At 45.2% G+C, this 18,502-nt stretch overlaps 1 protein-coding gene across 3 annotated transcripts in view; it reads left to right on the top strand.

Annotated features, from left to right (window-relative positions):
• The window catches only part of LOC124132436 (tectonin beta-propeller repeat-containing protein 2-like), a 35,534-nt gene extending 19,812 nt beyond the window's left edge, over nt 1-15,722 (top strand). Inside the window, exons 10-17 of one of the 3 annotated variants that reach the window (XM_048403258.1) lie at nt 14-152; nt 466-664; nt 3,012-3,101; nt 4,165-4,386; nt 6,126-6,316; nt 8,312-8,402; nt 8,683-8,832; nt 10,530-15,722. In XM_048403258.1, coding sequence (XP_048259215.1) covers nt 14-152; nt 466-664; nt 3,012-3,101; nt 4,165-4,386; nt 6,126-6,316; nt 8,312-8,402; nt 8,683-8,832; nt 10,530-10,687 — 1,240 coding nt within the window. In that variant the 3' untranslated portion in view covers nt 10,688-15,722. Of the gene's footprint in view, nt 1-13; nt 153-465; nt 714-745; nt 1,145-3,011; nt 3,102-4,164; nt 4,387-6,125; nt 6,317-8,311; nt 8,403-8,682; nt 8,833-10,529 lie in introns of those variants that run through there. The other 2 variants (XM_048403261.1, XM_048403260.1) reach the window with 2 other exon arrangements.
• Nucleotides 15,723-18,502: the final 2,780 nt, after the last annotated feature.

The following is an 18,502-nucleotide window of genomic DNA, read 5'->3' as shown; positions in this document are numbered from 1 at the left end:
AATCATTTTCCAGTGCGGCAGACGACATCCTGTTTTCGCACGTCACCCTTGGAGATGAAGGAACTGGATGGGGCGTGGATGTTGTCGGTCGTATCTGGTTCTGTTGTAATATTACCATGGCAACACCTTGTGGAGATGGACACTGGTGGCAGGTTAGTTTAAGCTCTTGAAGGGCTGCATCTTCAATGAAATTGTTTAGGAGGTACAATGTAATTATGATCAACCAATACAACCACTGAACAACCAATACAACCACTGAACAACCAATACAACCACTGAACAACCAATACAACCTCCTTGAACAACGGATACAACCATTAAACTATCAACTATCAACAACAAATACACCAAGGGAACAACAAATAAAACAGAACAACAAATACAACCACTAAACAACAAATACGACCGCTGAACGACAAATACTATGATTGAGGACCATAAGAATTGATGTGTTTTTACTCCCAGGTGCCAATGAGCGAGTATTTTGTCCAAGATGCCTCAGCACTGGATGCCCTGAAATCTCTTGCCAGCAAGTTCGACCCCCAGAAGTTGTCCTTCCTGCTCAGCACCAGTCGAGGGGGGCTCATTACCGCCGGACCCCAGGGGGTGTGGGTCTGCCTCGAGTACAAGAACATCCTGCATGTCTGCAGGGGCAGCTTCCAGGGTAGGTACAAGAACATCCTGCATGTCTGCAGGGGCAGCTTCCAGGGTAGGTACAAGAACATCCTCCATGTCTGCAGGGTAGGTACAAGAACATCCTGCATGTCTGCAGGGGCAGCTTCCAGGGTAGGTACAAGAACATCCTCCATGTCTGCAGGGTAGGTACAAGAACATCCTCCATGTCTGCGGGGTAGGTACAAGAACATCCTCCATGTCTGCAGGGTAGGTACAAGAACATCCTCCATGTCTGCAGGGTTGGTACAAGAACATACTCCATGTCTGCAGGGTAGGTACAAGGACATCCTCCATGTCTGCAGGGTAGGTACAAGAACATCCTCCATGTCTGCAGGGTAGGTACAAGAACATCCTGCATGTCTGCAGGGTAGGTACAAGAACATCCTGCATGTCTGCAGGGGCAGCTTCCAGGGTAGGTACAAGAACATCCTGCATGTCTGCAGGGTAGGTACAAGAACATCCTCCATGTCTGCAGGGGTAGGTACAAGAACATCCTCCATGTCTGCAGGGTAGGTACAAGAACATCCTCCATGTCTGCAGGGTTGGTACAAGAACATACTCCATGTCTGCAGGGTAGGTACAAGGACATCCTCCATGTCTGAAGGGTAGGTACAAGAACATCCTCCATGTCTGCAGGGTAGGTACAAGAACATCCTCCATGTCTGCAGGGTAGGTACAAGGACATCCTCCATGTCTGAAGGGTAGGTACAAGAACATACTCCATGTCTGCAGGGTAGGTACAAAAACATCCTCCATGTCTCCAGGGTAGGTAAAAGAACATCCTCCATGTCTGCAGGGTAGGTACAAGGACATCCTCCATGTCTGCAGGGTAGGTACAAGGACATCCTCCATGTCTGCAGGGTTGGTACAAGAACATCCTCCATGTCTGCAGGGTAGGTACAAGAACATCCTCCATGTCTGCAGGGTAGGTACAAGAACATCCTCCATGTCTGCAGGGTAGGTACAAGAACATCCTGCATGTCTGCAGGGGCAGCTTCCAGGGTAGGTACAAGAACATCCTGCATGTCTGCAGGGGCAGCTTCCAGGGTAGGTACAAGAACATCCTCCATGTCTGCAGGGGCAGCTTCCAGGGTAGGTACAAGAACATCCTCCATGTCTGCAGGGTAGGTACAAGAACATCCTCCATGTCTGCAGGGTAGGTACAAGAACATCCTCCATGTCTGCAGGGGCAGCTTCCAGGGTAGGTACAAGAACATCCTGCATGTCTGCAGGGGCAGCTTCCAGGGTAGGTACAAGAACATATATACTCCATGTCTACAGGGTAGGTCCAAGAACATCCTCCATGTCTGCAGGGGCAGCTTCCAGGGTAGGTACAAGAACATCCTGCATGTCTGCAGGGGCAGCTTCCAGGGTAGGTACAAGAACATCCTGCATGTCTGCAGGGGCAGCTTCCAGGGTAGGTACAAGAACATCCTCCATGTCTGCAGGGTAGGTACAAGAACATCCTCCATGTCTGCAGGGTAGGTACAAGAACATCCTCCATGTCTGCAGGGGCAGCTTCCAGGGTAGGTACAAGAACATCCTGCATGTCTGCAGGGGCAGCTTCCAGGGTAGGTACAAGAACATCCTCCATGTCTGCAGGGTAGGTACAAGAACATCCACCATGTCTGCAGGGTAGGTACAAGAACAGCCTCCATGTCTGCAGGGTAGGTACAAGAACATCCTCCATGTCTGCAGGGTAGGTACAAGAACAGCCTCCATGTCTGCAGGGTAGGTACAAGAACATCCTCCATGTCTGCAGGGTTGGTACAAGAACATCCTCCATGTCTGCAGGGTAGGTACAAGAACATCCTCCATGTCTGCAGGGTAGGTACAAGAACATCCACCATGTCTGCAGGGTAGGTACAAGAACATCCACCATGTCTGCAGGGTAGGTACAAGAACATCCTCCATGTCTGCAGGGTAGGTATAAGAACATCCTCCATGTCTGCAGGGTAGGTACAAGAACATCCTCCATGTCTGCAGGGTAGGTACAAGAACATCCACCATGTCTGGGGGTAGGCACAAGAACATCTTCCAGGGTTAGCTCATCTGATCTAAATGGAAGCCATGTTGAAAATATCATTTTTGACTTATTTTGAACCCTATGGTATTTTTTAAATACCGGTATCTATTTTTCGAGTTTGCATAGCAGCGACTTTGACTTAGACTGAAAATAGCAGCATAGCTTGTTTCTGGAGGATTAATGCCTTGCACACCACCAGACACGTCATATTTGCGGGAAATATGAGTATTTCAAGCTTGTTTGTCCACTCTTTTCACTAAGGCCGGTGAGACAGTCAGACTTCAGACTGTACACTGATGCTGTGTTGCAGGCTACAGATGGGAAGACGCCCACCCAGTCGGCATGGCAGCCAGTGCCACATGGAAGACTGTGTCTGCCAATGTGGCGGATCTAGACTGGGGTAGGTCATCATAAGGCTTCATGTTACCAGTTTGCCTGTATGTATTAGCTACATGCTCTCATAAGGAGTTAAGACCCGTGAACATCCGGGGTAGAATAGGTCTTCGGCAACCCATGCTTGCCGTAAAAAGCGACTATGCTTGTCGTACGAGGCAACTAACAAGATCGGGTGGTCAGGCTTGCTGACTTGGTTGAAACGTGCCATAAAAAGCCACTATGCTTGTCGTACGAGGTGACTAACGGGATCGGGTGGTCAGGGTCGCTGACTTGGTTAATGCATGTCATCATATCCCAATTGCCTGGATTGATGCGCAAGACATCAATCATTGGATTGTCTGGTCCAGACTTGATTATTTACTGACCACCGTCTTAAAGCTGGAATATTGCCGAGTGTGGCATTAAACAACAAACAAACAAACAAACAAATCATAAGGAGTCAAAGGAAGGGATATACATGATCATCCCAACTTACACATGAACTTTTCTAAAGAAATGGTTGCAGAATATTGCACAATATTGATTGGTTATTAGTGTTTGCCGTTTATAACTTTTTATTAACATTTCACTGTCACTTCAAACACATCAAAAGTTGATATGTATTTATTTAATATCATACAACCTTTAGAATTCAGGGACCCATTCCACAAAACTATCGTAGCGCTAAGGTTATCGTAACTCCCTTACTTTAACATAGACTTACGACTGTCGATGTGCTTCAATCACTTTGTGGAACGGAACTCTGCATCACAAAGTTTACAATCACATCACAATACGCTATGAATTTTGTTGCAAAACACACCGGCGAAACAATTCCATGTGATGTCAGCCTAGCAACACGGCGCTACGATCGAGCCCAGGAATTCCAGCCTAGTTGGGCAAGGGTGGAAACTGGACTTTTAAAGTCAGTTAACTCTCTTGACACGGGAAGATGATGTTAGAGCATCATTGTCCATTATATGGGGTTTCTGTAAGACACTGTAACATGACTGTCAGTTTACCATCTGTATGTCCCATCAGACATGTTCCTCTGTTTCCATTCATCTGCATCTTACATCTTCCTCCAGGCCTTGTGTGGGCCCAGCAGCCGAACCAGGAGCTGTACGTGTTCCCAGCCGACACCAGGAAAGCCACACTCATTTCCCCATCACCGATGTTCAAGTCCATGCATGCCGGACCCATTGCTGTGTGGGGGCTGGATAACAATGGCGATGTGTGGGTGAGGGCTGGGATGGGCCCCTACTGCCCCCACGGGGCGACATGGGCGGAGCTTGACCTGTCACAGCTAGGTAGGGGCAAGAGCCTTGTGCTGGTGAGGTGAGGTGAGGTGAAATTGGGTTTAACGTCGCGTCCAAGATTATTGCACTTATATAGCGACGTGCATGTACGTGTGTGTGTTTGTGCGGCTGCTTGTACTAGTCCGGACTGATGCCAGTTTATAGTGCTAGCTCACTGAGATACCATGCCGCAGTTTAACATGAATACCCCACTCAGACACAGTATACTGACTCCGAGCCGACCAGTCCTTGTTTTTAGCCCCTTAATGCTGAGCGCCAGACAGGGTAACAACAAGTACCATTTTTTAAAGTCTTTTGGTATGACGCGGCCGGGGATCGAACCCCGGACCTTCCGCTCTCCGGGCGGAAGCTCTGCCACTAGATCACGGAGGCGGTTCCTTGTGCTGGAACTCAACCTGTCTTTGGACATGTTCCTCTTCAAGTTCAAGTAACCTGTGACGATCGGGTTAAAATAGCTCTTCAGCATGCTTGCCGTAAAAGGCGACTATGCTTGTAAGAGGCGACTAACGGGGTTGGGTAGGTCAGGCTCGCTGACTTGGTTGATGCATGTCATCATATCCCAATTGCGTGGATCGATGCTCATGATGTCAATCACTGGATTGTCTTGATTGATTATTTACAGACCGCGTCATATAGCTGAAAGAAAACATTGATAGAAAACAGCTGTTTGATTGAGCTGTGGTTTACTTGTGGTGTGTCACATGACTTCTGTTGACTCGGAAAAAGCGTGTGGCTTTTGCTTTGAGGCAGGGTATAAGGGATTATTCTGCCTCTCAGAAATCCACGTGCAGCCTGACTTGCTTGTGGCGGGGTATAAGAGATTTATTCCCCCGCTAAGAAATGTATTACCCTCCAAGGTGGGATGCATAGAATTTTATCAAGATACGTGGACCAATCAGATCTCATCATTCTGAAATGGAGGTATGATAACGCATTATGTATTTTGTAAGATCGTATCATAGTCTGTACCCATGGGACATATCTATCTCATTAAAATCAGACCTTTATTTCTCGCTACCGCTAAACAAAGATCTGAGGACATCCCATTACGGGGCACGTCAGACAGCCTTGCGTGAACTTTGACAGACCAATAGAATGACCAATCAGAAGGCAGCTTTTTCGTGCTTTACGGCACTAATTTCGAATTGGCGACTACGTTTCGAAACATATTTTGACAAATTCTCGATTACAAATTTGAAACCTAAACAAAAGATCATTCTGGAATGGCTAATAGATGGTCTAGATTGTATGGATTCAGGCGTTAAACCTGTAACTATCGTGTTAACGTTTTCGAGGTTGTATGATTTGAGATCACATTCTGACTGTCACTTTCATGATCTGGGGGCGGTCGGGTAGCCTAGTGGTTAAAGCGTTCCCTCGTCATGCTGAAGACCCGGGTTCGATTCCGGACATGGGTACAATGTGTGAAGCCCATTTCTGGTGTCCCCCGCCGTGATGTTGCTGGAATATTGCTAAAAGCGGCGTAAAACCATACTCACTCACTCACTTTCATGATCTGGTAAGCGACGCTCTCATTGGTCGGATGAAACGTCGTAATGGGATATCCTCAGATCTTTGTTTAGCGGTAGCGAGAACTAAGGTCTGATTTTAATGAGATTGTATCTACCTCAGATCTCTACCACTCTCAGCTTTTGTGTTGTGATGTGACCCTTAGCCTGCCCCACCCATATCACCACCCCTCCTAATGTTGATCCCACTGACTGATCCAGGTGACTCCCAGCTGATCCATGTCAGCTGCAACAGTCAGTATGTATGGACCGTGGACTGCAACGGGTTGGTGTACCAGCGTATCGGCGCAAAGGCTCCCACGGACCAGCAGCTCAGCCCTGCCTGGCTCCCCATTGACTCCTTCTCCGAGATCACCTTCACCCAGGTCGTCACCGGACCGCTCGAGTGGATGGTGAGTTGAGTTGTGTTGAGAGGTGAGGTGAGACGAGGTGAGGTGAGTCGACTCCTAGATCACCTTCACCAAGGTTGTCACCGGGCCGCTCGAGTGGATGGTGAGTTGAGTTGCATTGAGAGGTGAGGTGAGACGAGGTGAGGTGAGGAGAGGTGAGACGACTCCTAGATCACCTTCACCCAGGTCATCACCGGGCCGCTCGAGTGGAGGGTGAGTTGAGTTGAGTTAAGAGGTGAGGTGAGGTGAGACGAGGTGAGACAACTCCTAGATCACCTTCACCCAGGTCGTCACCAGGCCGCTCGAGTGGATGGTGAGTTGAGTTGTGTTGAGAGGTGAGGTGAGACGAGGTGAGGTGAGGTGAGACGAGGTGAGACGACTCGTAGATCACCTTCACCCAGGTCGTCACCGGGCCGCTTGAGTGGATGGTGAGTTGAGTTGCATTGAGAGGTGAGGTGAGACGAGGTGAGGTGAGGAGAGATGAGACGACTCCTAGATCTCCTTCACCCAGGTCGTCACCGGGCTGCTCGAGTGGATGGTGAGTTGAGTTGTGTTGAGAGGTGAGGTGAGACGACTCGTAGATCACCTTCACCCAGGTCGTCACCGGGCCGCTTGAGTGGATGGTGAGTTGAGTTGCATTGAGAGGTGAGGTGAGAAGAGGTGACGTGAGGCGGCTCCTAGATCACCTTCACCCAGGTCGTCACCGGGCCGCTTGAGTGGATGGTGAGTTGAGTTGCATTGAGAGGTGAGGTGAGGAGAGGTGAGACGATTCCTAGATCACCTTCACCCAGGTCATCACCGGGCCGCTCGAGTGGATGGTGAGTTGAGTTGCATTGAGAGGTGAAGTGAGACGAGGTGAGGTGAGACGACTCATAGATCACCTTCACCCAGGTCATCACCGGGCCGCTCGAGTGGATGGTGAGTTGAGTTGCATTGAGAGGTGAGGTGAGAGGAGTGGAGGTGAGACGACTCCTAGATCACCTTCATCCAGGTCGTCACAGGGCCGCTCGAGTGGATGGTGAGTTGAGTTGCATTGAGAGGTGAGGTGAGGTGAGGAGAGGTGAGACGACTCCTAGATCACCTTCATCCAGGTCGTCACAGGGCCGCTCGAGTGGATGGTGAGGTCAGGTCAGGTCAGGTCAGGTCAGGTCAGGTCAGGGAGTGAGGTGGAGTGAGTGAGTGGTCGAGTGAGTGAGTTTAACACCACTTTTAACAGTATGGCGTTTATATCATGGTTTATTGAAGTGAGGCAGGTTGTAGATTTGTTGAAACCGTCCAGCATGGGATGGTGCTGATAGAATGAGGATCTTTATCTCGTCGTAGCTGGGATTCATCCCATGATGAATCGGCCCTATTCCTCACAGCAATCAATGTGGTACGTCAATCGTAATCTCATTCTTTATTGTAAAATGTAGTATTTGGTTATATGTTCATTTGATTTGGTTAAACAACATTCTTAAATTGGATTGGATCCTGGAATCTTTCTGTTTTTGAATGAATTTCTTGATATGTTTGATCCATCCTTATGGGAACAGCTTCTATTTGAGTTAACTGCTTCAGAAAGTTACTGATAGCTTTGGTATTTTACAATGTCAATATGCATGTGTTTTCAGATTTGCGGCTGTTTGTATTAGATGCCGATTTGAAACCTCTGCCAAACACAGCCAAAGCCTGCAAATTTGGTTTCCACCTTAATAAAGTTGCTTAATTTATGGGACTAGGCCCAGATGCTTCATAGCTAAGGGATGAAATGAATTTTAAAATGTTTGATAGTTAGGCTGGGGCTGCCACATTGACCTTAACATTGACCTTGATCTTAACATTGGCCTTGACCTTGACACTGACCTTGGTTATCTAGGGGACAGGGATCTTACAAGGTCATGTCAAGTTTCACAAATATTTTACCTCGAGGATCAATGGGATCAAGATGAATAATGATTTTACATTGAAAATTAGTTGCATTTTCTGTCATATCCATGAAGCTGTCTTTGTCAACAGGTGTGGGCAATTGACAACCGTCGCCTTGGTTATGTGAGACAGGGAATTACAGATCGGATGCCGATTGGCCGAGAGTGGGTTCATGTTCCAGGTAATCCCATGTTTCTCTACAAAGGGAGAACAAGGAACAAGTATAAATGTATATAAGTATGATCAATAGTGCGACTGTAGGTAATCGTAATCTGAGAAAGGTAGACTTGGCTTCCAGAAATTGTCTACTGAAATAGGCATCTGCCAGATCAGCAACGAAACAGCCTGTTGTCAGATGCAAGCTGGAGGTGTAATGTTGACTCATAGATTGAGTAGAACCTGTTTTCTTTGTTCCCGCGTGGATGATCACTCCTAATTGCAAGCTTTGTGACGGCCTGTAGGTACCCTGATTACTGAGCTGACGGTGACAAAGACGGGGGTTTGGGCCCTCAACCCTCACGGGGAGGTCCTCTACCGCTATGGCATCTCCAGGGACAACCCGTGTGGCAACTACTGGAAGAAGGTTCCCGGGGTCTTCTCTCATCTGTCAGGTGGGTGAAAAGAGCTGGTGGGTGGGTGGGTGAATAGAGCTGGTGGTTGGGGAGAGGTGAATAGAGCTGGTGGGTGGGTAGAGGTGAGTAGAGCTGGTGGGTGGGTGGAGGTGAATAGAGCTGGTGGTTGGGTGGAGGTGAATAGAGCTGGTGGGTGGGTAGAGGTGAATAGAGCTGGTGGGTGGGTATAGGTGAATAGAGCTGGTGGGGAGAGGTGAATAGAGCTGGTGGGGGGGGAGAGGTGAATAGAGCTGGTGGGTAGAGGTGAATAGAGCTGGTGGGTAGGTAGAGGTGAATAGAGCTGGTGGGTGGGTAGGTGAATAGAGCTGTGGGTGGGTAGAGGTGAATAGAGCTGGTGGGTGGGTAGAGGTGAATAGAGCTGATGGGTAGGTAGAGGTGAATAGAGCTGGTGGGTGGGTAGGTGAATAGAGCTGATGGGTAGGTAGAGGTGAATAGAGCTGGTGGGTGGGTAGGTGAATAGAGCTGGTGGGTGGGTAGAGGTGAATAGAGCTGGTGGGTGGGTAGAGGTGAATAGAGCTGGTGGGTGGGTAGATGAATAGAGCTGGTGGGTTGGTAGAGGTGAATAGAGCTGGTGGGTGGGTGGAGGTGAATAGAGCTGGTGGCTGGGTAGAGGTGAATAGAGCTGGTGGATGGGTAGGTGAATAGAGCTGGTGGGTAGGTAGAGGTGAATAGAGCTGGTGGGTGGGTGGGTGGATAGAGCTGGTAGGGGGAGAGCTGGTGGGTGGGTGGAGGTGGATAGAGCTGGTGGGTGGGTGGAGGTGGATAGAGCTGGTGGGTGGGTGGGTGGATAGAGCTGGTGGGTGGGTGGGTGGATAGAGCTGGTAGGGGGAGAGCTGGTGGGTGGGTGGAGGTGGATAGAGCTGGTGGGTGGGTAGGTGGATAGAGCTGGTGGGTGGGTAGAGGTGAATAGAGCTGGTAGGGGGAGAGCTGATGGGTGGGTCGAGGTGAATGGAGCTAGTAGGGAAGAGCTGGTGGGTGGGTGGAGGTGAATGGAGCTGATTGGTGGGTAGGTGGATAGAGCTGGTGGGTGGGTAGAGGTGAATAGAGCTGGTAGGGGGAGAGCTGGTGGGTGGGTGGAGGTGAATAGAGCTGGTAGGGGGAGAGCTGGTGGGTGGGTGGAGGTGAATGGAGCTGATGGGTGGGTGGGTGGATAGAGCTGGTGGGTAGAGGTGAATGGAGCTGATGGGTGGGTGGGTGGATAGAGCTGGTGGGTGGGTAGAGGTGAATGGAGCTGATGGGTGGGTGGAGGTGAATGGAGCTAGTAGGGAAGAGCTGGTGGGTGGGTGGAGGTGAATGGAGCTGATTGGTGGGTAGGTGGATAGAGCTGGTGGGTGGGTGGAGGTGAATAGAGCTGGTAGGGGGAGAGCTGGTGGGTGGGTGGAGGTGAATGGAGCTGATGGTTGGGTGGAGGTGAATGGAGCTGATTGGTGGGTGGGTGGATAGAGCTGGTGGGTTGGTAGAGGTGAATAGAGCTGGTAGGGGGAGAGCTGGTGGGTGGGTGGAGGTGAATGGAGCTGATGGTTGGGTGGAGGTGAATGGAGCTGATTGGTGGGTGGGTGGATAGAGCTGGTGGGTTGGTAGAGGTGAATAGAGCTGGTAGGGGGAGAGCTGGTGGGTGGGTGGAGGTGAATAAGGTGTAAGTTTTGTCACATCATTTGACATCCTCGTCATTCCAGCATCTCCAACAGATGACCTGTGGGCCATCAGCCGGGAGGGGCACCTGCTGCAGTGTCGCACCAAGTACTTCCAGCGTCGGCAGATGTCCAACGACCCCCTGCTTCACCGGACACTGTCGGGGAGTAGTGAGGGGGAGGGGGAGTGGGAGCTGGTGTAAGCCTCACCCCCCACACACCCCACACCCCACACCCCACACCTGCTACCATATCCTCACCAGTAAGTCTTTAGTCCATGATCATCTGACCCTGGTGGGTGGTACTGTGACTAAAGTCTTTGTGTCCACAAGGTCCGTGTTTGATTCTCCTCCTAGGATTCTCCACCTTGGTTGATGCATGTCATCTTATTACAATTGCGTAGAGCAGTGCTCATGATATCAGTCATTGGATTGTCTGACCCGATTATTTACAGACCCCATCATATAAGGAAACTGTAAACTGAAACTATGGAGGCTTGTCCACCTAGCTCATATACTTTAACAAAGACTTGTGTGAGAAGTAGCTTTAAACTCTTGTTAAAATCAAGCCCTGGTTTCAAGTCCTGATAAGCTGACTGGAGTGGTCAAGAATTCCACCACATTGACTTGGTCTCCCAATAAGCTGACCACTGTTGGATGTGTTTCTGAAAAAGACAGTGGCATCTGCGAGATTATCTCCCCATCTCTGTCCCAATCAAGACAAGTATTTTTATAATAAGCGGTCAGTCAGTCACTCAGTCAGTGATTCATGTGTCCCAAAATATATAGTTACTCTAAATATATTGAATCTTTTGATGTTGATTCTTTGTATATTGAATCTTTATATATTGAATCTTTTGATGTTGATTCTTTGTATATTGCATCTTTCGATGTTGATTCTTTGTATATTGAATCTTTATATATTGAATCTTTCGATGTTGATTCTTTATATATTGAATCTTTTTATATTGAATCTTTCGATGTTGATTCTTTGTATATTGAATCTTTATATATTGAATATTTCGATGTTGATTCTTTGTTTATTAAATCTTTCTATATTGAATCTTTCGATGATGATTCTTTGTATATTGAATCTTTCGATGTTGATTCTTTGTATGTTGAATCTGTAGATATTGATTCTTTATATATTGAATCTGTAGATGTTGATTCTTTATATATTGAATCTGTAGATGTTGATTCTTTGTATATTGAATCTGTAGATGTTGATTCTTTGTATATTGAATCTTTCAATGTTGATTCTTTGTATATTGAATCTGTAGATATTGATTCTTTATATATTGAATCTGTAGATATTGATTCTTTATATATTGAATCTGTAGATGTTGATTCTTTGTATATTGAATATGGAGATGTTGATTCTTTGTATATTGAATCTGTAGATATTGATTCTTTATATATTGAATCTGAAGATGTTGATTCTTTGTATATTGAATCAATAGATGTTGATACTTTATATATTGAATCTCTAGATGTTGATTCTTGATTTATTGAATCTTGATATATTGAATCTTGATATATTGAATCTTTATTGTTCAGCCAGCATACCATGGCATGTGACGCTCTGATTCCAGTGTCCCCGTGGTTAGAAGATGCCTCCTTACAATACTTATATACATGTGATACGCCTGTACATAACAAAATTGATGTATGCTATTGTTGTTTGGTAAAGCTTTAGGTACATGGACAGGCTGACTACATAAGCTTTTTAAAAGAAATTTCAGATCACATTTGTACGTGCTGTACGTAATTTTGTATGTGTTTATCCGTGGGCATTGACAGAACCCCAGGCAGACGAAGAAACGTCACTTTTGTGAGGCCCTTTTCATCATGTCTTACATCATAGACCAACCTGCCTTGGATTTTGAAAAAAACACTTTTTTTATGGAATTATACTTTCATTTACTGTATATTGGGCATTTCAACTGGTCCTGCAGCGGTGTGGTAGCCTAGTGGTTAAAGCAGTCGATTGTCACTCCGAAGGCCCGGGTTTGATTCCCCATTGGGTAAATGTTTGAATCCCCATTTCTGATATCTCTGCCGAAATGTCGCTGGAATATTGCTAAAATTAGCGTAAAACTCATTCACACACTGACTTCAACTGGTCATACAGCTCAGTCTCTGGAGACTGAAGAACATATTGAAGGTACTTTTTGTGTAGAGAGCTCTGTTGGTGTTTGCAGAATAAGAGCATGACAAAGCTCTTCTGTGTGTACCCATGTGCAGGTTTAAAGACATGTATTTTGTTAAAGCTCTTGCAAATGTTGCAAAGATTTTGTTTGTATATCCTATTTTGTATTATAAATGTAGTGGAAGGGAATTTATTGCTGAGATGTTTGCTGTTAGAAAATATGGAGTTATCGGATTAAATATGAATAAGGCAGTGCAATAATCCCATGATTTCAAATTACAACTGATTTGTTTATAATTAATACTCAGTTTACATTGTGCTGAGTTGTTGTTTAATTGGCCGTATTACCGTGTTGCTGGCTGCCATGTTTCCAGTATTTATGTGTTCATGTTATTGTGTCTGCATACTGACATTATTATCCCCTGCCATGAAGTGGAAGGGGGATATAAGAATGGGTGATGTCCGTCCTTCAGTCCGTCACGTTTCGTTTCTGGAGCAGAACTGAAAATCCATGAGAGTTATCTTAACCAAACTTTGCACATAGATAGGTCTAGTAGTGAACTGGTGCCTTTTGATTGTTTGGGATTTTTGAAAAAAGTATTTTTTGAGTTTTCACGGCAATGACTTTGACTTTGACTAAAAACGGTGGTGGTGCTCCTTTCTGGAGCAGATCTTGAAAACCGTACAATATTTCTTCACCAAACTTGGCATATAGATAGGTCTTGTGGTAAACTGGTGCCTTTTGATAGTTTTGCTTTTTTTTAAAAAAGATTCCAGTTTCCATCGCAGTGACTTTGACTTAGACTGAAAATGGTGGTAGTGCTTGTTTCTGGAGAGCTAATGCCAACCGGACATTTCATATTGGCGGCAGATATGAGTATTTCTTGCTTGTTTCACTGTAGACTATACATACATGAAAATAGAACTCAGCCCCCCACTCGGCAGCCACAGCCAACCGACTGTTATGTTTACACAAAGATATATGTACATCTATACACGTCTTTGGTGTACAAACTAGTAATGACTGTCATGACGCCAAATAGTCTCCCCCTAAGCTTAAGTATTTTCTTTGTTTGTCAACTTGAATTTCTATTTCATTTCAACTTTCATTTAATTGGTGTATTAAGAATGTAAGGGGAGTTTTTCTGTTGGTCTGCAGTCTCAAACCAGTCTGATTAAACAAACGTAAATTCATCTTGGAAATCGTAAATCAGTTGTGAAGCTTTTCTCAATTCACTAGAATCATGAAGATCCAGCGACAGGCGACTAATGGGATCGGGTGGTCAGGTTCACTGACTTGGTTGATGCATGTCATCGTTTCCCAGGTGCATGGATCGATGCTTATGATGTCACTCACTGGATTGTCTGGTCCAGACTTGATTATTTACAGACCGCCGTCATGTAGCTGGAATATGGCTGAGTTTGGCTTTAAACAACAAACAATCAAAATCTCAATTCACTAGAATCGCATTTCCAGAGCCACACAAAAATATATAGGTCACAACATATAGGTTAAGAGGGGAAATTTCAAGATTGTAAATGGCTGCTTGCACATTGGTAGTAGCGACGATACGGAGGGTGACTAGTGGTTGTGGGTAGAACACTCTCTTAGCACTTCAAGATGTAGGTGGTTATGGGGAGACTACTCTTGTTATACTGCCAGATATAAGTGGCCATGGGGAGACAACTCTTGTAGTACTGCCAGGTGTCATGGTGGAGGGGAGACAACTCTTGTAGTACTTCCAGATGTAGGTGGCCATGGGGAGACTACTCTTGTACTGCTGTGTGTCATGGTGGAGGGGAGACAACTCTCCTCATATTGCCAAATGTAAGTTGAGGTGACATTGACGATCATTACAACTGTTAAATGGTTATGTGTGACAGAGTGCATCACAAATGTAGAATTTTGTTAATTTGGTTACTGTCGTGTATGCAATGTGTCACTGCATCTTGATCCTTGGTACTGGGGTGAAGGTTAATTTATCAGTTTTGATTTGTTATTATAATTATTGTGATATTTTTTACATATCTGTGTCTGAATGTGAATGTATATAACATATATAATGTGTGTATGCATGGGTGTTATCATACCTCTGTTCATCTGCTGACAACACTTTCTGAACATGTTATTTTAAATGGATAAGCAGAGCATGCATTATGTGTATGTTTAATGCTTGAAACTGTGCTTATATCAAACATACAGTGATAGATTTGGTTCTGTTGAAGATATTGAACGCCATCCAAATAAATTAGAGCTTTGTTTAGCTTTGTATGTGAAACCTCGTTATCCTGCCATTTTAGTTTTGATAAAAAAATCACTCTTTCACGATTCTGGATTAATTGCATCTCCCTTAATATTTATATTTGTATAATTAGATTTGCTTGACTCACCATTCGATATATTGCACCACCTGAACCAATTATCCTGCAATCAGCTATATCAAGACAAACATATCACTTCATGACAAACCTGGCACCAAATCCTCAATACATGTATTTGTTTCCATTTTTCCCTCATCCTCGTTTGTCAAGGGTATAATAATGCCATTCTGTTGATACCTTGGACCCATCCACGACCATAGCTTCATTTAGAAGGGCATGACACTAAAAATAGCTTCCTGATCAATTTCTCTCATGAGCAAGAGAGATTTTGTGCTAAGTTACAGAGATGGGAATGATATCACTCCGAAAGAAAACTATGGTGGCAAATTGATCTATGTATATATAATACTATGAAGTATAATACACTGTAGGGCTGGGACGAGTCCAAATCTTATACCAGGGAACCCAGCCCTCTATTACCCAACCCTACCGGGGTACCTGCTGTAGGTCTCAAGAGATATATACATACAAATTGTCGGATTGGCAATAGTTATACCGTAGCCCTGGCAAAATGTGTTTAGATACACATATAAAATGATCTGGTCATGCAGCCACGGACTGAAGTTCTCCCTTTATTCAAACAGCGGTCGGGTAGCCTTGTGTTTAAAGCGTTCGCTCGTCAAGCTGAAGACCCGGGTTCGATTCCTGACATGGGTACAATGTGTGAAGCCCATTTCTGGTGTCCCCCTGCCGTGATATTGCTGGAATATTGCTAAAATGGCACTCTCTTTATTCAAACATATAAAAGTAAAAAAGAATGTGTGCACAGTCAGAATGAAATGCAAACATTAGTGACATGTATTGTAACCATAGAGTTTTAGTTTTTGTGTTTGAACAATATATCACGTGACTAACCATGGGTCTGGGTAGTCCTGTGGCTATCCGGGTCCTACTCAGTACCCACCCGACCCGAGTACCCGAGTTACCTGCCCCAGCCCTAATACACTGGATATTCAAGGATGTATTTCCCAATGACTCTTGTTATTCTGACGCTGTATTGAGGGGAATAATCTCCCTCCACAATTAAGACAGTCTTCAAACCTTTCACTCTTCTAATCTCGTTTGAAAACCCATCTGTTCCTGATCGCGTTTTCAAGATGAACTCTACCGTGACTGTGTGCCTCAACCATGCATTGTGCATGGAGTAAGGTTTCATAGAAATAGACTATTATTTATTATAAATATTTATATTATTACAGTAGCTGTGGTGCTGTTGAGTAACCCCACACACCAATAATTCCTCCGCACCCATACTTGTATACTGGACTGTACGCTATCAAGGGCGGAGCCAGCATTTTTAAAAGGGAGGGGTCCAAAATATCAAAATCCTCTCCGTCAATTTTACTGCCTACAACATACTACATTTGTTTTTTCAAAATTGGGGGTGTCTGGATCCCTCTGTCTATGGATGCAACATTTACAATGTTGTAGCTCTGCATTGATGTGATAATGATCCCGGTCGGAACTGGTCCCCAGTCGCTCCTGCTTGTCTGAGAGCCGATTTAAACTGTTTGAATATATGGCTTCCATTCTTACAACTTGTGCAAGTGTTTGGTGTACCAGCAGTTCATGAACGTGTCGTTGTTCTTTTTGGTGATTTTTACATTACATCATGACACTGACAGTTGTATGGGAAAATTGTCATTTCCAACTGTAAATCATTGTCTGTTGTGAAATTTGTGTGTGGTTGAAATACATTTGAATTGACATTTTTGTGTATTTTATCATTCATGTGTAATTCCATAACAATTATAATCAAGAAATAGGCAGTCTTGATGTTCTTATGTGAAAGTGACCAGATCAGACCATCTTACAAGAGTTCTCTGCCCTTAGTTGCATGGTGTGATACCAGTTGCAAATAAGTGGTGGAAAACATCTTGTGACTGAGGTAGCTCAAAGGTTTAGTTTTGGTTTGCAGTGCATCTACACGGGTTTGATTCCCAAAATTGAATTGTCTGAAGCCTTAATGTATTTGGATTTCCATTCTGTTCGATTCCCCACATGGATACAACGTGTGAAACCCATTTCTAGTGTCCCTGGCTGTGATCTTGCTGGAACATTGCTAAAACCAGCGTAAAACCATACTCTCTCCATGGTGGATGTGTGGCAGAATAAAATGACAAGCATACAGAAAGTATTGGCAGATGTATCTGTTCGTCATAGCCAGAGGATGGCTTGTTAATGTTAGAGACAACACCTTGTTCCGTGCCCTGCTGTTTACCGAGACACACATGACAAGGCTTCAGATAGTGATGACTGTTATTGGGTGACAATGTACTTGTTCTGTGATCGTTGACCTGTGATTTATGACTTGCTCTGCCAGCAGTGGCGTTGTGAATGCATTTCACCTGGCTTGTGTTATCTGCTTAAATGCTTACAGTTGTATATTTTTATCATGGCAGGAATAAATTATCAATTCAGTTTTATTGAAATGTTTCTTGTTTTTCTCTTTCTAGAAAAAATATACACTGCATAGGTACTCAGAGACGTAGCACACATAAAGTCCAATCGATCATCAAAATCTAATTGTTTACAACAATTTAATACTGACAAGACTGCCTCTGTAGTCAACTGGTAGAGCATCCGCTAACCCACAAAGATACCATACTGCAGTTTAACATGAATACCCCACTCAGACAGTCTACTGACTCTGAGCCAACCAGTCCTTGTTTTAGACCCTAATGTCTGTGCCAGACAGGGTAACAGAACCATCTTTTAACGTCTTTTGGTATGACGCGGCCGGGGATGGATTTCCGGACATTCCACTCTCTGGGCGGATGCTCTACCACTAGACCACGGAGGCGGTCTGAGATTGTAGGAAAGCTCTGTGTCAATATCTTGTCCCCCTACTTGAATTTATTAGATGAATCATGTGCCATATAGGGATTCTAGTGCACAATAAAGCTCCAGTGCTTCATCCTTGTAAATTAATAGGGAGGTGGCAATGCATGTGTATGACCTGGCTAATTGGGTCATCCACAGCTGGATGTGACATAAAATAACTCTAGTATGTTGTCAACATAATGTCTTATAACATTACTGAGGAACCATACCCATATCGTGTTTCTACTTGATAAAGACTGCCTCCGTGGTCTAGTGGTAGAGCGTCCACCCGGAGAGCGGATGGTTCGGGGTTCGATCCCCGGCTGCGTCATACCAAAAGACGTTAAAAGATGGTACTTGTTGATACCCTGTCTGGCGCTCGGCATTAAGGGGCTAAAACAAGGACTGGTCGGCTCGGAGTCAGTATACTGTGTCTGAGTGGGGTATTCATGTTAAACTGCGGCATGGTATCTCAGTGAGCTAGCACTATAAATGGGCATCAGTCTGGACAAGCGCACGCACGCATGCACACACAGAGTCGCAATATAAGTGCAATAATCTTAGACGCGACATTAAACCCAATTTCACCTCACCGAACCTCAACTTGTTTGTTGTTTAACGCCGCACTCAGCAATATTCCAGCTATATGACAACGGTCTGTAAAT

The sequence above is a fragment of the Haliotis rufescens genome, unplaced genomic scaffold (genome assembly GCF_023055435.1).
Source record: "Haliotis rufescens isolate VD_foot unplaced genomic scaffold, xgHalRufe1.0.p SCAF_3, whole genome shotgun sequence".
Taxonomy (NCBI): Eukaryota; Metazoa; Mollusca; class Gastropoda; order Lepetellida; family Haliotidae; genus Haliotis; species Haliotis rufescens.
This window is presented reverse-complemented; position numbering and strand designations above follow the sequence as displayed.